Here is a 24,499-nt window from a genome sequence, read left to right as displayed (position 1 = left end):
GACTCCGCGCGTCTGGGTCTCCGCGTCTGGGTCTCCGCGTCTGGGTCTCAGCGTCTGGGTCTCAGTGTCTGGCTCCGCGCGTCTGGGTCTCAGCGTCTGGGTCTCCGCGTCTGGGTCTCCGCGTCTGGGTCTCCGCGTCTGGGTCTCCGCGTCTGGGTCTCAGCGTCTGGGTCTCAGCGTCTGGGTCTGAGCGTCTGGGTCTCAGCGTCTGGGTCTGAGCGTCTGGGTCTGAGCGTCTGGGTCTGAGCGTCTGGGTCTCCGCGTCTGGGTCTCAGCGTCTGGGTCTCAGCGTCTGGGTCTGAGCGTCTGGGTTTGAGCGTCTGGGTCTCCGCGTCTGGGTCTCAGCGTCTGGGTCTGAGCGCCTGGGTTTGAGCGTCTGGGTCTGAGCATCTGGGTCTCAGTGTCTGGGTCTAGGCGTCTGGGTCTCGGCGTCTGGGTCTCGGCGTCTGGGTCTCGGCGTCTGGGTCTCGGCGTCTGGGTCTCGGCGTCTGGGTCTCGGCGTCTGGGTCTCGGCGTCTGGGTCTGAGCGTCTGGGTCTGGGCGTCTGGGTCTCGGCGTCTGGGTCTGAGCGTCTGGGTCTCGGTGTCTGGGTCTCGGTGTCTGGGTCTCGGTGTCTGGGTCTGAGTGTCTGGGTCTCGGCGTCTGGGTCTCGGCGTCTGGGTCTCGGCGTCTGGGTCTCGGCGTCTGGGTCTCGGCGTCTGGGTCTCGGCGTCTGGGTCTCGGTGTCTGGGTCTCGGCGTCTGGGTCTCGGTGTCTGGGTCTGAGTGTCTGGGTCTGGGTGTCTGGGTCTCAGTGTCTGGGTCTCGGTGTCTGGGTCTGAGTGTCTGGGTCTGAGCGTGCTGTGTTTGTTCTGTACTGACCTGTTTTTCTCTCTCCGCAGGTCCCAGATGAGGTTCGTAAATCTACTGTTGAGAAGTTTCAAGACGTTACCTTCCTGTGTCAGTGACAGTCGCTGTGACCCTGTCCCCTCCCCCTCCCCTCCTACTCCCCTCAACTACCCTGCCCCTCCCCTCCTCCTCCCCTCCCCCTCCCTTCCTCCCCTCGCCTACCTTGCCCCTCCCCCTCCCCTCCTCCTCCCCTTGCCTCCTCTCCCCCTCCCCTCCTACTCCCCTCCCCTCCTACTCCCTTCGCCCACGCTGCCCCTCCCCCTCCCCTCCTCCTCCCCTCGCCCACTCTGCCCCTCTCCCTTCCCTCCTCCTCCCCTTGCCCACCCTGCCCCTCCCCCTCTCCTCCTACTCCCCTCGCCTACCTTGCCCCTCCCCGTCCCCTCCTACTCCCCTCACCTACCCTATCCCTCCCCTCCTCCTCCCCTCGTCTACCCTCCCCCTCCCCTCCTACTCCCCTCGCCCACCCTGCCCCTCCCCCTCCCCTCCTACTCCCCTCCCCTCCTACTCCCCTCCCCTCCGACTCCCCTCGCCCACCCTGCCCCTCCCCCTCCCCTCCTACTCCCCTCGCCCACCCTGCCCCTCCCCCTCCCCTCCTACTCCCCTCCCCTCCTACTCCCCTCGCCCACGCTGCCCCTCCCCCTCCCCTCCTCCTCCCCTCGGCCACTCTGCCTCTCTCCGTTCCCTCCTCCTCCCCTCGCCCACCCTGCCCCTCCCCCTCCCCTCCTACTCCCCTCCCCTCCTACTCCCCTCGCCCACCCTGCCCCTCCCCCTCCCCTCCTACTCCCCTCCCCTCCTACTCCTCTCGCCCACGCTGCCCCTCCCCCTCCCCTCCTCCTCCCCTCGGCCACTCTGCCCCTCTCCGTTCCCTCCTCCTCCCCTCGCCCACCCTGCCCCTCCCCCTCTCCTCCTACTCCCCTCGCCTACCTTGCCTCTCCCCTCCTCCTCCCCTCACCCACCCTGCCCCTCCCCCTCCCCTCCTCCCCTCGCCTACCTTTCCCCTCCCTGTCCCCTCCTACTCCCCTCGCCTACCTTACCCCTCTCTCTCCCCTCCTACTCCCCTCACCTACCCTGCCCCTTCCCTCCTCCCCCCTCGTCTACCCTGCCCCTCCCCTCCTACTCCCCTCACCTACCTTGCCCCTCCCCCTCCACTCCTACTCCTAGCCCACCCTGCCCCTCCCTCTCCCCTCCTACTCTCCTCGCCTCCCCTGCCCCTCCCCTCCTACTTTCCTCGCTCATACTGCCCCCCCCCACCCTCCCCTCCTACTCCCCTCGCCCACTCTGCTCCTCCTCCATCCTTCCCTACCCATTCCCCTCCTACTCCCCTCCCCCTTCCGCTCCTCGCCCCCTCCCACCCCTCCTCTAAAGCTCTTTATCTGAATGCACACAGCATTTGTAACAAGATAGATGAGTTGACGGCACTAATAGATACAAACGGGTATGATCTGATAGCCATTACAGAGACGTGGTTGCAAGGTGACCAAGGCTGGGAACTGAATATTCAGGGGTATTTAACATTTCAGGAAGGACAGACAGAAAGGAAAAGGAGATGGGGCAGTTATGTTAATAAAGGATGGGATCAGTGCGTCAGTGAGAAACGATATTGGCTCAGAGGATCAAGATGTAGAATCAGTTTGGGTGGAGATAAGAATTAATGGGAAAGGAGTCACTGCTGGGAGTGGTCTATAGGCCCCCTAACAGTAGCTACACTGTCGGACAGAGTATAACTCAAGAAATAATGGAGGCTTGTAATAATCATGGGCGATTTAAATCTTCATATTGATTGGACAAATCAAATTGGCCTGGGTAGCCTTGACTAAGTGTTCATAGAGTGTATTCGGGATGGTTTCTTAGAACAATATGTTGTGGAACCAAACAGGGAGCAGACTATTTTAGATCTGGTAATGTGTAATGAGACAGGATTCATTAATGATCTCATAGTAAAGGATCCTCTAGGGAAGAGTGATCATATCATGGTAGAATTTCACATTCAGTTTGAGGTTGAGAAAGCTTGGTCTCAAACTAGTGTCCTGAACTTATTAAAGACAATTACAAAGGTATGAAGACAGAGTTGGGTAAAGTGGACTGGGAAAATAGATTAAAAGATTCTAGAAAAGCAGTGGCAAACATTTAAGGAGATATTTCATATCTCTCAGCAAAGATATATTCCAGTGAGAAAGAAAGACTCAGAGAAGGATGAACCATCCGTGGCTAACTAAGAAAGTTAAGGATGGAATCAAATTGAAAACAAAGGCATACAATGTAGCGAAGATTAGTGGTAGGCCAGAGGATTGGGAAATTTATAGAAACCTGCAAAAGAATGACTAAAAACATGAGAGAGAGAAGATGGATTATGAGTAAACTAGCAAGAAATATAAAAACAGACAGTTAGAGTTTCTACAGGTATATAAAAAGGAAGAGAGTAGCTAAAGTAAATGTTGGTCCCTTAGAGGATGAGACTGGGGAATTAATAACGGGGAACAGGGAAATGGCAGGGACTTTGAACAAATATTTTGTATCGGTATTCACGGTAGAAGACTCTAAAAACATCCCAATAATTGATTATCAAGGGGCTACAGGGAGGGAGGAACTTAAAACAATCACTATCACTAGAGAAAAAGTACTCGGTAAAATAATGGGACTAAAGGTGGACAAGTCCCTGGACCTGATGGCTTACATCCCAGGGTCTTAAAAGAAGTGGCTGCAGAGATAGTGGATGCATTGGTTGTAATTTACCAAAATTCCCTGGATTCTGGAGAGGTCCCAGCAGATTGGAAAACCGCAAATGTAATGCCCCTATTTAAAAAAGGAGGCAGACAGAAAGCAGGAAACTATAGACCAGTTAGCCTAACACCTGTGGTTGGGAAAATGCTGAAGTCCAGCATTAAAGAAGTAGTAGCAGGACATTTAGAAAATCATAATACAGTCAGGCAGAGTCAGCATGGATTTATGAAAGGGGAAATCATGTTTGACAAATTTGCTGGAGTTCTTTGAGGATGTAACGAGCAGGGTGGATAAAGGGGGAACCAGTGGATGTGGTGTATTTGGATTTCCAGAAGGCATTCGATAAGGTGCCACATAAAAGGTTACTGCACAAGATAAAAGCTCACGGGGTTGGGGGTAATATATTAGCATGGATAGAGGATTGGCTAACTAACAGAAAACAGAGAGTCGGGATAAATGGGGCATTCTCCGGTTGGCAAACAGTAACCAGTGGGGTGCCACAGGGATCAGTGCTGGGTCCTCAACTATTTACAATCTATATTAATGACTTGGATGAAGGGACCGAGTGTAATGTAGTTTGCTGATGATACAAAGATAGGTGGGAAAGCAAGTTGCGAGGAGGACACAAAAAATCTGCAAAGGGATATAGACAGACTACGTGAGTGGGCAAACATTTGGCAGATGGAATATAATGTGGGAAAATGTGAGGTTATCCACTTTGACAGGAAAAATAAAAAAGCAAATTATAATTTAAATGGGGAGAGATTACAAAATACGGTGGTACAGAGGGACCTGGGGATCCTCGTACATGAAACACAAAAAGTTATTATGCAGGTACAGCAAGTGATCAGGAAGGCCAATGGAATGTTGGCCTTTATTGCAAGGGGGATAGAGTATAAAAGCAGAGAAGTCCTGCTACAACTGTACAGGGTATTGGTGAGGCCACACCTGGAGTACTGCGTGCAGTTTTGGTCTCCGTATTTAAGGAAGGATATACTTGCATTGGAGGCTGTTCAAAGAAGGTTCACTCGGTTGATTACTGAGATGAGGGGGATGTCATATGAAGCAAGGTTGAGCAGTTTGGGCCTATACTCATTGGGGTTTAGAAAACTTAGAGGTGATCTTATTGAAACATATAAGATCCTGAGGGGGCTCGACAGGGTAGATGCAGAGAGGATGTTTCCACTCATGGGGGAATCTAGAACTAGGGCCATAGTTTCAGAATAATGGGCCACCCATTTAAAACTGAGATGAGGAGGAATTTCTTCTCTCAGAGGGTTGTAACTCTGTGGAATTCTCTGCCCCAGAGAGCTGTGGGGGCTGGGACATTGAGTATATTTAAGGCGGAGATAGACAGTTTTTTGGTGATAAGGGAATAAAGGGTTATGGGGAGCAGGCAGGGAAGTGGAGCTGAGTCCATGATCGGATCAGCCATGATCTTATTGAATGGCGGAGCAGGCTCGGGGGGCCGAATGGCCTACTCCTGCTCCTATTTCTTATAGAAACATAGAAAATAGGTGCAGGAGTAGGCCATTCGGCCCTTCGAGCCTGCACCACCATTCAATAAGATCATGGCTGATCATTCCCTCAGTACCCCTTTCCTGCTTTCTCTCCATACCCCTTGATCCCTTTAGCCGTAAGGGCCATATCTAACTCCCTCTTGAATATATCCAATGAACTGGCATCAACAACTCTCTGCAGTCGGGAATTCCACAGGTTAACAACTCTCTGAGTGAAGAAGTTTCTCCTCATCTCGGTCCGAAATGGCTTACCCCTTATCCTTAGACTGTGTCCCCTGGTTCTGGACTTCCCTAACATTCTTCCTGCATCTAACCTGTCCAGTATATGTATTTTATATGTTTCTATGAGATCCCCTCTCATCCTTCTAAACTCCAGTGAATAAAGGCCCAGTTGATCCAGTCTCCCCTAAAATGTCAGTCCCGACATCCCGGGAATCAGTCTGGTGAACCTTCGCTGCACTCCCTCAATAGCAAGAATGTCCTTCCTCAGATTAGGAGACCAAAACTGCACACAATATTCCAGGTGAGGTCTCATTAAGGCCCTGTACAACTACAGTAAGACCTCCCTGCTCCTATACTCAAATCCCCTCGCTATGAACCATTTGCCTTCTTCACCGCCTGCTGTACCTGTATGCCAACCTTCAATGACTGATGTACCATGACACCCAGGTCTCGCTGCACCTCCCCTTCTCCTAATCTGTCACCATTCAGATAATATTCTGTTTTCGCGTTTTTGTCCTTAAAGTGGATAACCTCACATTTATCCACATTATACTGCATCTGCCAGGCATTTGCCCACTCACCTAACCTGTCCAAGTCACCCTGCAGCCTCTTAGCATCCTCCTCACAGCTCACACTGCCACCCAGCTTAGTGTCATCTGCAAACTTGGAGATATTACACTCAATTCCTTCATCTAAATCATTGATGTATATTGTAAATAGCTGGGGTCCCAGCACTGAGCCCTGCGGCACTCCACTAGTCACTGCCTGTCATTCTGAAAAGGACCCGTTTATCCCGACTCTCTGCTTCCTGTCTGCCAACCAGTTCTCTATCCACGTCAGTACATTACCCCAAATACCATGTGCTTATGTTCTTATGTCCCCTCCCCCGCCTCCCTGAGTGTGGAGGGAGGGTGTGTGTGCGCGGTGTGTGCGGGGGGGGGGATGGGTAGTTTGGGAGATCTGTTTCCGTGCTGACTCTGTCTCTCTCCCTCAGTATCAGGGATGCGGGTGTGTGTGTGTGGGGGGGTGGTATGGGTAGTTTGGGAGATCTGTTTCCGTGCTGACTCTGTCTCTCTCCCTCAGTATCAGGGATGCGGGTGTGTGTGTGTGGGGGTGGGGTATGGGTAGTTTGGGAGATCCGTTTCCGTGCTGACTCTGTCTCTCTCCCTCAGTATCGGGGTTGTCAGAATGTCCATTTGAAGAAGGACTTCTTCCTGACTCACAGTTCGTGTGCCCGCTCAGAAACCTTCATCAACCTGCGGGAGGTCAGTAACCGCATCAAGCTGCCCCCCGGGGAGTACGTGGTTGTCCCCTCAACCTTCGACCCCAGCCAGGAGGCCGACTTTGTGCTCAGGGTCTTCACGGAGAAGCAAGCGGAGTCGGAGTGAGTGCTTCGAGAATCCGAGCATCATTGAGAGGCTGGGGCGTGGGGGAAGAGCAGATTGGGGCAGGGTGGGGGGGGGGGGTACGGGTACTGGCTGTGAGCCCCAGTCTGGGGGAGGAGGGGGTACGGGCTGTGACCCCCAGTCTGGGGGAGGAGGGGGGACGAGCTGTGAGCCCCAGTCTGGGGGAGGAGGGGGTACGAGCTGTGACCCCCAGTCTGGGGGAGGAGGGGGGACGAGCTGTGAGCCCCAGTCTGGGGGAGGAGGGGGTACGGGCTGTGACCCCCAGTCTGGGGGAGGAGGGGGTATGGGCTGTGACCCCCAGTCTGGGGCAGGAGGGGGTACGGGCTGTGACCCCCAGTCTTGGGGAGGAGGGGGTACGAGCTGTGAGCCCCAGTCTGGGGGAGGAGGGAGTACGAGCTGTGAGCCCCAGTCTGGGGGAGGAGGGGCTACGGGCTGTGACCCCCCAGTCTGGGGGAGGAGGGGGTACGAGCTGTGAGCCCCAGTCTGGGGGAGGAGGGGGTACGGGATGTGACCCCCAGTCTGGGGGAGGAGGGGGTACGGGCTGTGACCCCCAGTCTGGGGGAGGAGGGGGTACGGGCTGTGACCCCCAGTCTGGGGGAGGAGGGGGTACGGGCTGTGACCCCCAGTCTGGGGGAGGAGAGGGTACAGGCTGTGAACCCCAGTCTGGGGGAGGAGGGGGTTCCGTCTGTGACCCCCAGTCTTGGGGAGAAGGGGGTACGAGCTGTGAGCCCCAGTCTGGGGGAGGAGGGAGTACGAGCTGTGAGCCTCAGTCTGGGGGAGGAGGGGCTACGGGCTGTGACCCCCAGTCTGGGGGAGGAGGGGGTACGAGCTGTGAGCCCCAGTCTGGGGGAGGAGGGAGTATGGGCTGTGACCCCCAGTCTGGGGGAGGAGGAGTTACGGGCTGTGAACCCCAGTCTGGGGGAGGAGGGGGTACAGGCTGTGAGCCCCAGTCTGGGGGAGGAGGGGGTAAGGGCTGTGAGCCTCAGTCTGGGGGAGGATGGGGTACGGACTGTGGGACCCCCAGTCTTGGGGAGGAGGGGTTACGAGCTGTGACCCCCAGTATGGGGGAGGAGGAGGTACGGGCTGTGAGCCCCAGTCTGGGGGAGGAGGGGGTACGGGCTGTGAACCCCAGTCTGGGGGAGGAGGGGGTACAGGCTGTGACCCCCAGTCTGGGGGAGGAGGGGGTACGGGCTGTGAACCCCAGTCTGGGGGAGGAGGGGGTACAGGCTGTGACCGCCAGTCTTGGGGAGGAGGGGGTACGAGCTGTGAGCCCCAGTCTGGGGGAGGAGGGGGTACGAGCTGTGACCCCCCAGTCTGGGGGAGGAGGAGGTACGGGCTGTGAGCCCAAGTCTGGAGGAGGAGGGGGTACGGACTGTGAACCCCAGTCTGGGGGATGGGAGGGTTACAGACTGACCCCCAATCTGGGGGAGGGTTTAGGCTGAGACCCCCAATTTTGGGCGTGGGGACGGACGGCACAGGGCTGTGACCCCTATACTGGGGGAGGGGTGGGGTTTTGAATGTAAGGGCTGTGACCATGTTTGTGTCTCTTGTAGGGAACTGGATGACCCGATCTCTGCGGACCTGGAAGATGAGGCAAGGACTGCTGCCCGACCTCCGACCCTGCCTGCCTGACCCCGACCCTGCCTACCCGACCCTGCCTCTCTGACCATCTCCGACCTCGCCTACCCCACTCTCTGATTTCCTCTTTGCTTTCTCCAGCTCTCTCTGATTTCCCTCTCTGATCTCTTTTTCTCGCTCTGATTTCTTTTTCATTTCTTTCTCTCTGTCTCTCTCTCTCTCTCTTTCCTTTAGAAACATAGAAATTTACAGCGCAGAAGGAGGCCATTCTGTCCCATCGTGTCCGCACCGGCCGACAAAGAGCCACACGGCCCTCGGTCAGCAGCCCTGAAGGTTACATATAAACCTATGAACAATGACGGAAAGTAAAGAGCACCCAGCCCAACCAGTCCACCCCACACAACTGCAACATCCCTTATACTGAAACATTCTACACTCCACCCCAACCGGAGTCATGTGATCTCCTGGGAGAGGCAAAAACCAGATAAAAACCCAGGCCAATTGGGGAAAAAAATCTGGGAAAATTCCTCTCCGACCCATCCAGGCGATCGACACTAGTCCAGGAGATCACCCTGGCCGTATTCGATTCCCTGCAGTACTTACCATTATATCTGCGCCGGCCAACAAAAGGTCATCCAGTCTAATCCCAATTACCAGCTCTCGGTCCGTAACCCTGCAGGTTACTGCACTTTAAGTGACCATCCAACCATCTCTTAAAAGTGGTGCGGTTGACACTAAGTTGAGTGGCAGTGTGAGCTGCGAGGAGGATGCTATGAGGCTGCAGAGTGACTTGGATAGGTTAGGTAAGTGGGCAAATGCATGGCAGATGAAGTATAATGTGGATAAATGTGAGGTTATCCACTTTGATGGTAAAAACAGAGAGACAGACTATTATCTGAATGGTGACAGATTAGGAAAAGGGGAGGTGCAACGAGACCTGGGTGTCATGGTACATCAGTCATTGAAGGTTGGCATGCAGGTACAGCAGGCGGTTAAGAAAGCAAATGGCATGTTGGCCTTCATAGCGAGGGGATTTGAGTACAGGGACAGGGAGGTGTTGCTACAGTTGTATAGGGTCTTGGTGAGGCCACACCTGGAGTATTGTGTACAGTTTTGGTCTCCTAACTTGAGGAAGGACATTCTTGCTATTGAGGGAGTGCAGCGAAGGTTCACCAGACTGATTCCAGGGATGGCGGGACTGACATATCAAGAAAGACTGGATCAACTGGGCTTGTGTTCACTGGAGTTCAGAAGAATGAGAGGGGATCTCATAGAAACGTTTAAAATTCTGACGGGATTGGACAGGTTAGATGCAGGAAGAATGTTCCCAATGTTGGGGAAGTCCAGAACCAGGGGTCACAGTCTAAGGATAAGGGGTAAGCCATTTAGGACCGAGATGAGGAGAAACTTCTTCACCCAGAGAGTGGTGAAACTGTGGAATTCTCTACCACAGAAAGTTGTTGAGGCCAATTCACTAAATATATTCAAAAGGGAGTTAGATGAAGTCCTTACTACTCGGGGGATCAAGGGGTATGGCGAGAAAGCAGGAATGGGGTACTGAAGTTGCATGTTCAGCCATGAACTCATTGAATGGCGGTGCAGGCTAGAAGGGCCGAATGGCCTACTCCTGCACCTATTTTCTATGTTTCTGCATCCACCACTCTTCCAGGCAGCGAGTTCCAGATCCCCACAACCCTCTGCTTAAAGAAGCCCCCCCTCAAATCCCCTCTAAACCTTCCACCAACCACCTTAAAACTATGCCCCCTCGTAATAGACCCCTCCACCAATGGAAATAGACCCTTGCTATCCACTATGTCCGGGCCCCTCAATATTTTGTACACCTCAGTGAGGTCTCTTCTCAAACTCCTCTGTTCCAATGAGAACAAACCCAGCATATCCAATCTATCCTCATAACTAAGATTCTCCATACCAGACAGCGTCCTAGTAAATCTCCTCTGCACCCTCTCTTATGCAATCACGTTTGTCCTATAATCCAGCGAACAGAACTGCACGCAGTACTCCAGCTGTGGCCTAACCAAAGTATTATACAATTTAAGCATAACCTCCCTGCTCTTATATTCTATGCCTCGGCAATAAAGGCAAGCATTCCGTATGTCTTCTTAATCACCTCATCCACTAATTTACCTCTCTCTCTCATTTATCTCTCACTGATTTCTCTCTCGCTGATTTCTCTATCTTTTGCTGATTTCATTCTCGCTGATTTCTCTCTCACTGATTTCTCTCTCGTTGATTTTTCTCTCTCGCTGATTTTTCTCTCTCGCTGATTTCTCTCGCTGATTTTTCTCCCTCGCTGATTTCTCCCTCTTGCTGATTTTTGTCTCGTTGATTTCTCTCGCTGATTTCTCTCTCACTGATTTCTCTCTCTCGCTGATTTCTCTTGCTGATTTCTCTCTCGCTGATTTCTCTCCCTCGCTGATTTCACTCGCTGATTTCTCTCTCGCTGATTTCACTCGCTGATTTCACTCTCGCTGATTTTTCTCTCTCGCTGATTTCTCTCTCGCTGATTTCTCTATCTCTCGCTGATTTCATTCTCGCTGATTTCTCTCTCGCTGATTTCTCTCTCGCTGATTTCATTCTCGGTGATTTCTCGCTTGCTGATTTCTCTTGCTGATTTCTCTCTTTCGCTGATTTCATTCTTGCTGATTTCTCTCTCGCTGATTTCTCTCGCTGATTTTTATCTCTCGCTGATTTCTCTCCCTCACGCTGATTTCTCCCTCGCTGATTTGTCTCGCTGATTTCACTCTGACTAATTTCTCTTGCTGATTTCACTACCTCGCTGATTTCTCTCTCGCAGGTTTCTGTCTCGCTGATTTCTCTCTCGCTGATTTCTCTCTCGCTGATTTCTCTCTAATGGTGATTTCTCTCGCTGATTTCTCTCTCGCTGATTTCTCCCTCTCTGATTTCTCTCCCTCTCTGATTTCTCTCTCGCTGATTTCTCTCTTGCTGATTTCTCCCTCTCTGATTTCTCTCCCTCTCTGATTTCTCTCCCTCTCTGATTTCTCTCCCTCTCTGATTTCTCTCTCGCTGAATTCTCTCGCTCGCTAAATTCTCTCTCTCGCTGATTTCTCTCTCTCGCTGATTTCTCTTTCGCTGATTTCTCTCGCTGATTTCTGTCTCGCTGCTTTCTCTTTCGCTGATTTCTCTTGCTGATTTGTCTCTTGCTGATTTCTCTTGCTGATTTCTCTCACTGATTTCTTTCTCACTGATTTCTCGCTGATTTCTCTCTCTCGCTGATTTCTCTCGTTGATTTCTCTTGCTGATTTCTCCCTGGCTGATTTCTCTCCCTGGCTGATTTCTCTCTCTCGCTGATTTCTCTCTCGTTGATTTCTCTCGCTGATTTTTCTCTCTCTCGCTGATTTCTCTCTCTCTTGCTGATTTCTCTCTCGCTGATTTCTCTCTCGCTGATTTCTCTCCAGCTGATTTCTCTCACTTATTTCTCTCGCTGATTTCTCTCTGGATGATTTCTCTGATTTCTCTCTGACTTCTCTCATTGATTTCTCTTGCTGATTTCACACACTCGCTGATTTCTCTCTCGCTGATTTTTCTCTCGCTGATTTCTCTCTCGCTGATTTCTCTCTCGCTGATTTCTCTCTCACTGATTTCTCTCCAGCTGATTTCTCTCACTGATTTTTCTCGCTGATTTCTCTTGCTGATTTCTCTTGCTGATTTCTATCACTGATTTCTTTCTCACTGATTTCTCGCTGATTTCTCTCACTGATTTCTCTCTCTCGCTGATTTCTCTAGTTGATTTCTCTTGCTGATTTCTCCCTGGCTGATTTCTCTCCCTGGCTGATTTCTCTCTCTCGCTGATTTCTCTCTCGTTGATTTCTCTCGCTGATTTCTCGCTCTCTCGCTGATTTCTCTCTAGCTGATTTCTCTCACTGATTTCTCTCGCTGATTTCTCTCGCTGATTTCTCTGATTTCTCTTGCTGATTTCTCTTGCTGATTTCACACACTCGCTGATTTTTCTCTTGCTGATTTCTCTCTCTCGCTGATTTCTCTCTCGCGCTGATTTCTCTCGAGCTGATTTCTCTCTCACTGATTTCTCCCTCGCTGATTTCTCTCGCTGACTTCTCTCTCGCTGATTTCTCTGATTTCTCTCGCTGATTTCTGTTGCTGATTTCACACATTCGCTGATTTCTGTCTCGCTGATTTCTCTCTCGCTGATTTCTCTCGCTGCTTTCTCTCTCGCTGCTTTCTCTCTCGCTGATTTCTCTCTCGCTGATTTCTCTCTCGCTGATTTCTCTCTCGCTGATTTCTCTCTCGCTGATTTCTCTCTCACTGATTTCTCTCCAGCTGATTTCTCTCTCACTGATTTTTCTCGCTGATTTCTCTTGCTGATTTCTCTTGCTGATTTCTATCACTGATTTCTTTCTCACTGATTTCTCGCTGATTTCTCTCGCTGATTTCTCTCTCTCGCTGATTTCTCTAGTTGATTTCTCTTGCTGATTTCTCCCTGGCTGATTTCTCTCCTTGGCTGATTTCTCTCTCTCGCTGATTTCTCTCTCGTTGATTTCTCTCGCAGATTTCTCTCTCTCTCGCTGATTTCTCTCTCGCTGATTTCTCTCACTGATTTCTCTCACTGATTTCTCTGATTTCTCTCTGGTTTCTCTCTGATTTCTCTTGCTGATTTCTCTTGCTGATTTCACACACTCGCTGATTTTTCTCTCGCTGATTTCTCTCTCTCGCTGATTTCTCTCTCGCGCTGATTTCTCTCGAGCTGATTTCTCTCTCACTGATTTCTCCCTCGCTGATTTCTCTCGCTGATTTCTCTCTCGCTGATTTCTCTGATTTCTCTCGCTGATTTCTGTTGCTGATTTCACACATTCACTGATTTCTCTCGCGCTGATTTCTGTCTCGCTGATTTCTCTCTCACTGATTTCTCTCTCGCTGATTTCTCTCGCTGATTTCTCTCTCGCTGATTTCTCTCTCTCGCTGATTTCTCTCTTGCTGATTTCTGTCTCGCTGATTTCTCTGATTTCTCTCTGATTTCTCTCGCTGATTTCTCTTGCTGATTTCACACACTCGCTGATTTCTCTCTCGCTGATTTCTCTCACTGATTTCTCTCTCGCTGATTTCTCTGATTTCTCTCGCTGATTTCTCTTGCTGATTTCACACACTCGCTGATTTCTCTCTCGCTGATTTCTCTCGCTGATTTCTCTCTCGCTGATTTCTCTCTCTCGCTGATTTCTCTCTCGCTGATCTCATTCTGTTTTCTCTGGCTGATTTCTCTTGCTGATTACTCTCTCGCTGATTTCTCTGGCTGATTTCTAATTCGCTGATTTCTCTCTCGCTGATTTCTCTCGCTGAATTATCTCACTGATTTCTCTCGTTGATTTCTCCCTCTCGCTGATTTCTCTAGCTGATTTCCCTCGCTGATTTCTCTCTCGCTGATTTATCTCTCGCTGATTTCTCTCTCTTGCTGATTTCTCTGTCGCTGATTTCTCTGGCTGATTTCTCGTTCTCTGATTTCTGTCTTGCTGATTTCTCTCTCGCTGATTTCTCTCTGATTTCTCTCTCTCGCTGATTTCTCTCTCGCTGATTTCTCTCTCGCTGATTTTTCTCGCTGATTTTTCTCTCTCTCGCTGATTTCTCTCTCGCTGATTTCTCTCTCTCGCTGATTTCTCTCTCACTGATTTCTCTCTCACTGATTTCTCTCCAGCTGATTTCTCTCTCGCTGATTTTTCTCGCTGATTTCTCTTGCTGATTTCTCTCTCGCTGATTTCTCTCTTTCGCTGATTTCTCTCGCTGATTTCTCTCTCGATGATTTCTCTCTCGCTGATTTCTCTCTAGCTGATTTCTCTCGCTGATTTCTCTCTCGCTGATTTCTCTGATTTCTCTCTGATTTCACTTGCTGATTTCTCTTGCTGATTTCACACACTCGCTGATTTTTCTCTCGCTGATTTCTCTCTCTCGGTGATTTCTCTCTCTAACTGATTTCTCTCGAGCTGATTTCTCTGGCTGATTTCTCGTTCTCTGATTTCTGTCTTGCTGATTTCTCTCTCGCTGATTTCTCTCTGATTTCTCTCTCTCGCTGATTTCTCTCTCGCTGATTTCTCTCTCGCTGATTTTTCTCGCTGATTTTTCTCTCTCTCGCTGATTTCTCTCTCGCTGATTTCTCTCTCTCGCTGATTTCTCTCTCACTGATTTCTCTCTCACTGATTTCTCTCCAGCTGATTTCTCTCTCGCTGATTTTTCTCGCTGATTTCTCTTGCTGATTTCTCTCTCGCTGATTTCTCTCTTTCGCTGATTTCTCTCGCTGATTTCTCTCTCGATGATTTCTCTCGCGCTGATTTCTCTCTCGCTGATTTCTCTCTCGCTGATTTCTCTCTCTCGCTGATTTCTCTTTCTCGCTGATTTCTCTCTGGCTGATTTCTCTCTCGCTGATTTCTGTCTCGCTGATTTCTCTGATTTCTCTCTGATTTCTCTTGCTGATTTCACACACTCGCTGATTCTCTCTCGCTGATTTCTCTCGCTGATTTCTCTCTCGCTGATTTCTCTGATTTCTCTCGCTGATTTCTCTTGCTGATTTCACACACTCGCTGATTTCTCTCTCGCTGATTTCTCTCTCGCTGATTTCTCTCTCGCTGATTTCTCTCTCTCGCTGATTTCTCTCTCGCTGATCTCATGCTGTTTTCTCTGGCTGATTTCTCTTGCTGATTTCTCTCTCGCTGATTTCTCTGGCTGATTTCTCGTTCGCTGATTTCTGTCTCGCTGATTTCTCTTGCTGATTTCTCTCTCGCTGATTTCTCTCTGATTTCTCTCTTTCGCTGATTTCTCTCTCGCTGATTTTTCTCTCTCGCTGATTTCTCTCGCTGAATTATCTCACTGATTTCTCTTGTTGATTTCTCCCTCTCGCTGATTTTTCTAGCTGATTTCTCTCGCTGATTTCTCTCTCACTGATTTATCTCTCGCTGATTTCTCTCTCTTGCTGATTTCTCTGTCGCTGATTTCTCTGGCTGATTTCTCGTTCTCTGATTTCTGTCTCGCTGATTTCTCTCTCGCTGATTTCTCTCTGATTTCTCTCTCTCGCTGATTTCTCTCTCGCTGATTTCTCTCGCTGATTTTTCTCGCTGATTTTTCTCTCTCTCGCTGATTTCTCTCTCGCTGATTTCTCTCTCTCGCTGATTTCTCTCTCACTGATTTCTCTCTCACTGATTTCTCTCCAGCTGATTTCTCTCTTGCTGATTTCTCTCGCTGATTTCTCTCACTGATTACTTTCTCACTGATTTCTCGCTGATTTCTCTCTCTCGCTGATTTCTCTCGTTGATTTCTCTTGCTGATTTCTCCCTGGCTGATTTCTCTCTCTCGCTGATTTCTCTCTCGTTGATTTCTCTTGATGATTTCTCTCTCTCTGGCTGATTTCTCTCTCTCTCTCGCTGATTTCTCTCTCGCTGATTTCTCTCTAGCTGATTTCTCTCGCTGATTTCTCGCTGATTTCTCTGATTTCTCTCGCTGATTTCTCTTGCTGATTTCACACAATCGCTGATTTCTCTCTCGCTGATTTCTCTCTCTCGCTGATTTCTCTCTTTCGCTGATTTCTCTCTCAATAATTTCTCCTTCACTGATTTCTCTCGCTGATTTCTCTCTCGCTGATTTCTCTGATTTCTCTCTCTGATTTCTCTCGCTGATTTCTGTTGCTGATTTCACACATTCACTGATTTCTGTCTCGCTGATTTCTCTCTCGCTGATTTCTCTCTCGCTGATTTCTCTGTCGCTGATTTCTCTGGCAGATTTCTCGTTCTCTGATTTCTGTCTTGCTGATTTCTCTCTCGCTGATTTCTCTCTGATTTCTCTCGCTGATTTCTCTCTCGCTGATTTCTCTCTCGCTGATTTCTCTCTCGCTGATTCCTCTCTCGCTGATTTTTCTCGCTGATTTTTCTCTCTCGCTGATTTCTCTCTCGCTGATTTCTCTCTCTCGCTGATTTCTCTCTCGCTGATTTCTCTGTCGCTGATTTCTCTGGCAGATTTCTCGTTCTCTGATTTCTGTCTTGCTGATTTCTCTCTCGCTGATTTCTCTCTGATTTCTCTCTCTCGCTGATTTCTCTCTCGCTGATTTCTCTCTCGCTGATTTCTCTCTCGCTGATTTTTCTCGCTGATTTTTCTCTCTCGCTGATTTCTCTCTCGCTGATTTCTCTCTCTCGCTGATTTCTCTCTCACTGATTTCTCTCTCACTGATTTCTCTCCAGCTGATTTCTCTCTCGCTGATTTTTCTCACTGATTTCTCTTGCTGATGTCTCTCACTGATTACTTTCTCACTGATTTCTCGCTGATTTCTCTCTCGCTGATTTCTCTCTCGCTGATTTCTCTCTCGCTGATTTCTCTCTAGCTGATTTCTCTCGCTGATTTCTCTCTCGCTGATTTCTCTGATTTCTCTGATTTCTCTCTGATTTCTCTTGCTGATTTCTCTTGCTGATTTCACACACTCGCTGATTTTTCTCTCGCTGATTTCTCTCGGTGATTTCTCTCTCTAACTGATTTCTCTCGAGCTGATTTCTCTCTCACTGATTTCTCCCTCGCTGATTTATCTCGCTGATTTCTCTCTCGCTGATTTCTCTGATTTCTCTCGTTGATTTCTGTTGCTGACTTCACACATTCACTGATTTCTCTCGCGCTGATTTCTCTCGCGCTGATTTCTCTCGCGCTGATTTCTCTCTCGCTGATTTCTCTCTCGCTGATTTCTTTCTCGCTGATTTCTCTCTCTCGCTGATTTCTCTCTCGCTGATTTCTCTCTCTCGCTGATTTCTCTCGCTGATTTCTGTCGCTGATTTCTCTGATTTCTCTCTGATTTCTCTTGCTGAATTCACACACTCGCTGATTTCTCTCTCGCTGATTTCTCTCTCGCTGATTTCTCTCGCTGATTTCTCTGCTTTCTCTCGCTGATTTCTCTTGCTGATTTCACACACTCGCTGATTTCTCTCTCGCTGATTTCTCTCTCGCTGATTTCTCTCTCTCGCTGATTTCTCTCTCGCTGATCTCATGCTGTTTTCTCTGGCTGATTTCTCTTGCTGATTTCTCTCTCGCTGATTTCTCTGGCTGATTTCTCATTCGCTGATTTCTGTCTCGCTGATTTCTCTTGCTGATTTCTCTCTCGCTGATTTCTCTCTGATCTCTCTCTTTCGCTGATTTCTCTCTCGCTGATTTTTCTCTCTCGCTGATTTTTCTCGCTGAATTATCTCACTGATTTCTCTCGTTGATTTCTCCCTCGCTGATTTCTCTAGCTGATTTCTCTCGCTGATTTCTCTCTCACTGATTTATCTCTCGCTGATTTCTCTCTCTTGCTGATTTCTCTGTCGCTGATTTCTCTGGCTGATTTCTCGTTCTCTGATTTCTGTCGAGCTGATTTCTCTCTCGCCGATTTCTCTTCTGATTTCTCTCTCTCGCTGATTTCTCTCTCGCTGATTTCTCTCGCTGATTTTTCTCGCTGATTTTTCTCTCTCTCGCTGATTTCTCTCTCGCTGATTTCTCTCTCGCTGATTTCTCTCTCTCGCTGATTTCTCTCTCACTGATTTCTCTCACTGATTTCTCTCCAGCTGATTTCTCTCTTGCTGATTTCTCTCGCTGATTACTTTCTCACTGATTTATCGCGCTGATTTCTCTCTCGCTGATTTCTCTGATTTCTCTCATTGATTTCTGTTGCTGACTTCACACATTCATTGATTTCTCTCGCGCTGATTTCTCTCGCGCTGATTTCTCTCTCGCTGATTTCTCTCTCGCTGATTTCTCTCGCTGATTTCTCTCTCGCTGATTTCTCTCTCGCTGATTTCTCTCTCGCTGATTTCTCTCTCTCGCTGATTTCTCTCGCTGATTTCTGTCTCGCTGATTTCTCTGATTTCTCTCTGATTTCTCTTGCTGATTTCACACACTCGCTGATTTCTCTCTCGCTGATTTCTCTCTCGCTGATTTCTCTCTCGCTGATTTCTCTGATTTCTCTCGCTGCTTTCTCTCGCTGATTTCTCTCTCGCTGATTTCTCTCTCGCTGATTTCTCTCGCGCTGATTTCTCTCTCTCGCTGATTTCTCTCTCGCTGATTTCTCTCTCTCGCTGATTTCTCTCGCTGATTTCTGTCTCGCTGATTTCTCTGATTTCTCTCTGATTTCTCTTGCTGATTTCACACACTCTCTGATTTCTCTCTCGCTGATTTCTCTCTCGCTGATTTCTCTCGCTGATTTCTCTGATTTCTCTCGCTGCTTTCTCTCGCTGATTTCTCTTGCTGATTTCACACACTCGCTGATTTCTCTCTCGCTGATTTCTCTCGCTGATTTCTCTCTCGCTGATTTCTCTCTCTCGCTGATTTCTCTCTCGCTGATCTCATGCTGTTTTCTCTGGCTGATTTCTCTTGCTGATTTCTCTCTCGCTGATTTCTCTGGCTGATTTCTCATTCGCTGATTTCTGTCTCGCTGATTTCTCTTGCTGATTTCTCTCTCGCTGATTTCTCTCTGATCTCTCTCTTTCGCTGATTTCTCTCTCGCTGATTTTTCTCTCTCGCTGATTTTTCTCGCTGAATTATCTCACTGATTTCTCTCGTTGATTTCTCCCTCTCGCTGATTTCTCTAGCTGATTTCTCTCGCTGATTTCTCTCTCACTGATTTATCTCTCGCTGATTTCTCTCTCTTGCTGATTTCTCTGTCGCTGATTTCTCTGGCTGATTTCTCGTTCTCTGATTTCTGTCTCGCTGATTTCTCTCTCGCCGATTTCTCTTCTGATTTCTCTCTCTCGCTGATTTCTCTCTCGCTGATTTCTCTCGCTGATTTTTCTCGCTGATTTTTCTCTCTCTCGCTGATTTCTCTCTCGCTGATTTCTCTCTCGCTGATTTCTCTCTCGCTGATTTCTCTCTCTCGCTGATTTCTCTCTCACTGATTTCTCTCACTGATTTCTCTCCAGCTGATTTCTCTCTTGCTGATTTCTCTCGCTGATTTCTCTCACTGATTACTTTCTCACTGATTTACCTCGCTGATTTCTCTCTCGCTGATTTCTCTGATTTCTCTCGTTGATTTCTGTTGCTGACTTCACACATTCACTGATTTCTCTCGCGCTGATTTCTCTCGCGCTGATTTCTCTCTCGCTGATTTCTCTCTCGCTGATTTCTCTCGCTGATTTCTCTCTCTCGCTGATTTCTCTCTCTCGCTGATTTCTCTCTCGCTGATTTCTCTCTCTCGCTGATTTCTCTCGCTGATTTCTGTCTCGCTGACTTCTCTGATTTCTCTCTGATTTCTCTTGCTGATTTCACACACTCGCTGATTTCTCTCTCGCTGATTTCTCTCTCGCTGATTTCTCTCTCGCTGATTTCTCTGATTTCTCTCGCTGCTTTCTCTCGCTGATTTCTCTTGCTGATTTCACACACTCGCTGATTTCTCTCTCGCTGATTTCTCTCTCGCTGATTTCTCTCTCTCGCTGATTTCTCTCTCGCTGATCTCATGCTGTTTTCTCTGGCTGATTTCTCTTGCTGATTTCTCTCTCGCTGATTTCTCTGGCTGAATTCTCATTCGCTGATTTCTGTCTCGCTGATTTCTCTTGCTGATTTCTCTCTCGCTGATTTCTCTCTGATCTCTCTCTTTCGCTGATTTCTCTCTCGCTGATTTTTCTCTCTCGCTGATTTCTCTCGCTGAATTATCTCACTGATTTCTCTCGTTGATTTCTCCCTCTCGCTGATTTCTCTAGCTGATTTCTCTCGCTGATTTCTCTCTCACTGATTTATCTCTCGCTGATTTCTCTCGCTGATTTCTCTGTCGCTGATTTCTCTGGCTGATTTCTCGTTCTCTGATTTCTGTCTCGCTGATTTCTCTCTCGCCGATTTCTCTTCTGATTTCTCTCTCTCGCTGATTTCTCTCTCGCTGATTTCTCTCGCTGATTTTTCTCGCTGATTTTTCTCTCTCTCGCTGATTTCTCTCTCGCTGATTTCTCTCTCGCTGATTTCTCTCTCTCGCTGATTTCTCTCTCACTGATTTCTCTCTCACTGATTTCTCTCCAGCTGATTTCTCTCTTGCTGATTTCTCTCACTGATTACTTTCTCACTGATTTCTCGCTGATTTCTCTCTCTCGCTGATTTCTCTCGTTGATTTCTCTTGCTGATTTCTCCCTGGCTGATTTCTCTCTCTCGCTGATTTCTCTCTCGTTGATTTCTCTTGCTGATTTCTCTCTCTCGCTGATTTTTCTCTCTCTCGCTGATTTTTCTCTCTCTCGCTGATTTCTCTCTCGCTGATTTCTCTCTCTCGCTGATTTCTCTCTCTGATTTCTCTCTCACTGATTTCTCTCCAGCTGATTTCTCTCTCGCTGATTTTTCTCGCTGATTTCTCTTGCTGATTTCTCTCACTGATTACTTTCTCACTGATTTCTCGCTGATTTCTCTCTCGCTGATTTCTCTCGCTGATTTCTCTCTCGCTGATTTCTCTCTCGCTGATTTCTCTCTAGCTGATTTCTCTCGCTGATTTCTCTCTCGCTGATTTCTCTGATTTCTCTCTGATTTCTCTTGCTGATTTCTCTTGCTGATTTCACACACTCGCTGATTTTTCTCTCGCTGATTTCTCTCTCTCGGTGATTTCTCTCTCTAACTGATTTCTCTCGAGCTGATTTCTCTCTCACTGATTTCTCCCTCGCTGATTTATCTCGCTGATTTCTCTCTCACTGATTTCTCTCTCACTGATTTCTCTCCAGCTGATTTCTCTCTTGCTGATTTCTCTCACTGATTACTTTCTCACTGATTTCTCGCTGATTTCTCTCTCTCGCTGATTTCTCTCGTTGATTTCTCTTGCTGATTTCTCCCTGGCTGATTTCTCTCTCTCGCTGATTTCTCTCTCGTTGATTTCTCTTGCTGATTTCTCTCTCTCGCTGATTTTTCTCTCTCTCGCTGATTTTTCTCTCTCTCGCTGATTTCTCTCTCGCTGATTTCTCTCTCTCGCTGATTTCTCTCTCTGATTTCTCTCTCACTGATTTCTCTCCTGCTGATTTCTCTCTCGCTGATTTTTCTCGCTGATTTCTCTTGCTGATTTCTCTCACTGATTACTTTCTCACTGATTTCTCGCTGATTTCTCTCTCGCTGATTTCTCTCGCTGATTTCTCTCTCGCTGATTTCTCTCTCGCTGATTTCTCTCTAGCTGATTTCTCTCGCTGATTTCTCTCTCGCTGATTTCTCTGATTTCTCTCTGATTTCTCTTGCTGATTTCTCTTGCTGATTTCACACACTCGCTGATTTTTCTCTCGCTGATTTCTCTCTCTCGGTGATTTCTCTCTCTAACTGATTTCTCTCGAGCTGATTTCTCTCTCACTGATTTCTCCCTCGCTGATTTATCTCGCTGATTTCTCTCTCGCTGATTTCTCTGATTTCTCTCGTTGATTTCTGTTGCTGACTTCACACATTCACTGATTTCTCTCGCGCTGATTTCTCTCGCGCTGATTTCTCTCGCGCTGATTTCTCTCTCGCTGATTTCTCTCTCTCGCTGATTTCTCTCTCGCTGATTTCTGTCTCGCTGATTTCTCTGATTTCTCTCTGATTTCTCTTGCTGATTTCACACACTCGCTGATTTCTCTCTCGATGATTTCTCTCGCTGATTTCTCTCTAGCTGATTTCTCTGATTTCTCTCGCTGCTTTCTCTCGCTGATTTCTCTTGCTGATTTCACACACTCGCTGATTTCTCTCTCGCTGATTTCTCTCTCGCTGATTTCTCTCTCGCTGATCTCATGCTGTTTTCTCTGGCTGATTTCTCTTGCTGATTTCTCTCTCGCTGATTTCTCTCGCTGATTTTTCTCTCTCACTGATTTCTCTCGCTGAATTATCTCACTGATTTCTCTCGTTGATTTCTCCCTCTCGCTGATTTCTCTAGCTGATTTCTCTCGCTGATTTCTCTCTCACTGATTTATCTCTCGCTGATTTCTCTCTCTTGCTGATTTCTCTGTCGCTGATTTTTCTGGCTGATTTCTCGTTCTCTGATTTCTGTCTCGCTGATTTCTCTCTCGCCGATTTCTCTTATGATTTCTCTCTCTCGCTGATTTCTCTCTCGCTGATTTCTCTCGCTGATTTTTCTCGCTGATTTTTCTCTCTCTCGCTGATTTCTCTCTCGCTGATTTCTCTCTCGCTGATTTCTCTCTCTCGCTGATTTCTCTCTCACTGATTTCTCTCTCACTGATTTCTCTCCAGCTGATTTCTCTCTCGCTGATTTCTCTCGCTGATTTCTCTCACTGATTACTTTCTCACTGATTTCTCGCTGATTTCTCTCTCAATGATTTCTCCTTCGCTGATTTCTCTCGCTGATTTCTCTCTCGCTGATTTCTCTCTCGTTGATTTCTCTTGCTGATTTCTCTCTCTCTCGCTGATTTCTCTCTCACTGATTTCTCTCTAGCTGATTTCTCTCGCTGATTTCTCACTGATTTCTCTGATTTCTCTCTGATTTCTCTCGCTGATTTCTCTTGCTGATTTCACACAATCGCTGATTTCTCTCTCTCGCTGATTTCTCTCTCTCGCTGATTTCTCTCTTTCGCTGATTTCTCTCTCAATGATTTCTCCTTCGCTGATTTCTCTCGCTGATTTCTCTCTCGCTGATTTCTCTCTCGCTGATTTCTCTCTCTCGCTGATTTCTCTCTCGCTGATCTCATGCTGTTTTCTCTGGCTGATTTCTTTTGCTGATTTCTCTCTCGCTGATTTCTCTCTGATTTCTCTCTTTCGCTGATTTCTCTCGCTGATTTTTCTCTCTCGCTGATTTCTCTCGCTGAATTATCTCACTGATTTCTCTCGTTGATTTCTCCCTCTCGCTGATTTCTCTAGCTGATTTCTCTCGCTGATTTCTCTCTCACTGATTTATCTCTCGCTGATTTCTCTCTCTTGCTGATTTCTCTGTTGCTGATTTCTCTGGCTGATTTCTCATTCTCTGATTTCTGTCTCGCTGATTTCTCTCTCGCCGATTTCTCTTCTGATTTCTCTCTCTCGCTGATTTCTCTCTCGCTGATTTCTCTCGTTGATTTTTCTCGCTGATTTTTCTCTCTCTCGCTGATTTCTCTCTCGCTGATTTCTCTCTCGCTGATTTCTCTCTCTCGCTGATTTCTCTCTCACTGATTTCTCTCTCACTGATTTCTCTCCAGCTGATTTCTCTCTCGCTGATTTCTCTCGCTGATTTCTCTCACTGATTACTTTCTCACTGATTTCTCTCTGATTTCTCTCTCAATGATTTCTCCTTCGCTGATTTCTCTCGCTGATTTCTCTCTCGCTGATTTCTCTCTCGCTGATTTCTCTCTCGTTGATTTCTCTTGCTGATTTCTCTCTCTCTCGCTGATTTCTCTCTCTCGCTGATTTCTCTCTCGCTGATTTCTCTCTAGCTGATTTCTCTAGCTGATTTCTCTGATTTCTCTCTGATTTCTCTCGCTGATTTCTCTTGCTGATTTCACACAATCGCTGATTTCTCTCTCTCGCTGATTTCTCTCTTTCGCTGATTTCTCTCTCAATGATTTCTCCTTCGCTGATTTCTCTCGCTGATTTCTCTCTCGCTGATTTCTCTGCTTTCTCTCTCTGATTTCTCTCGCTGATTTCTGTTGCTGATTTCACACATTCACTGATTTCTGTCTAGCTGATTTCTCTCTTGCTGATTTCTCTCTCGCTGATTGCTCTCGCTGATTTCTCTCGCTGATTTCTCTATCTCGCTGATTTCTCTCTCACTGATTTCTCCCTCTCGCTGATTTCTGTCTCGCTGATTTCTCTCTGATTTCTCACGCTGATTTCTCTTGCTGATTTCACACACACGCTGATTTATCTCTCGCTGATTTCTCTCGCTGATTTCTCTCTCGCTGATTTCTCTGATTTCTCTCTCTGATTTCTCTCGCTGATTTCTCTTGCTGATTTCACACACTTGCTGATTTCTCTCTTGCTGATTTCTCTGTCGCTGATTTCTCTCTCTCGCTGATTTCTCTCTCGCTGATCTCATGCTGTTTTCTCTCGCTGATTTCTCTCGCTGATTTCTCTGGCTGATTTCTCGTTCGCTGGTTTCTGTCTCGCTGATTTCTCTTGCTGATTTCTCTCTCGCTGATTTCTCTCTGATTTCTCTCTTTCGCTGATTTCTCTCTCGCTGATTTTTCTTTATCGCTGATTTCTCTCGCTGATTTCTCTAGCTGATTTCTCTCTCTTGCTGATTTCTTTCGCTGATTTCTCTGATTTCTCTCTG

The 24,499-nt window shown here is 48.0% G+C and overlaps 2 protein-coding genes and 1 pseudogene across 2 annotated transcripts in view; 1 reads left to right on the top strand and 2 right to left on the bottom strand.

Annotated features, from left to right (window-relative positions):
* Positions 1-24,499, top strand: part of LOC139243073 (calpain-1 catalytic subunit-like) — a gene marked incomplete at both ends in the record, with an annotated part of 231,498 nt that overhangs the window by 17,027 nt on the left and 189,972 nt on the right. The window contains 3 exons of the mRNA XM_070870667.1: positions 881-892; positions 6,523-6,734; positions 8,310-8,349. Coding sequence (XP_070726768.1) covers positions 881-892; positions 6,523-6,734; positions 8,310-8,349 — 264 coding nt within the window. The remainder of the gene's footprint in view (positions 1-880; positions 893-6,522; positions 6,735-8,309; positions 8,350-24,499) is intronic.
* LOC139243071 (DNA ligase 1-like) lies at positions 11,183-16,152 on the bottom strand (the record flags this gene model as incomplete). Its single annotated transcript, XM_070870664.1, is given in 4 exon segments — positions 11,183-11,239; positions 11,432-11,626; positions 14,563-14,610; positions 16,006-16,152. Coding segments are annotated over 4 exon segments (447 nt in total), but the record flags the coding sequence as incomplete, so codon positions are not given.
* On the bottom strand, positions 19,661-22,943 carry LOC139243070 (treponemal membrane protein B-like; annotated as a pseudogene).

This window comes from Pristiophorus japonicus, unplaced genomic scaffold, assembly GCF_044704955.1.
Source record: "Pristiophorus japonicus isolate sPriJap1 unplaced genomic scaffold, sPriJap1.hap1 HAP1_SCAFFOLD_160, whole genome shotgun sequence".
Taxonomy (NCBI): Eukaryota; Metazoa; Chordata; class Chondrichthyes; family Pristiophoridae; genus Pristiophorus; species Pristiophorus japonicus.
This window is presented reverse-complemented; position numbering and strand designations above follow the sequence as displayed.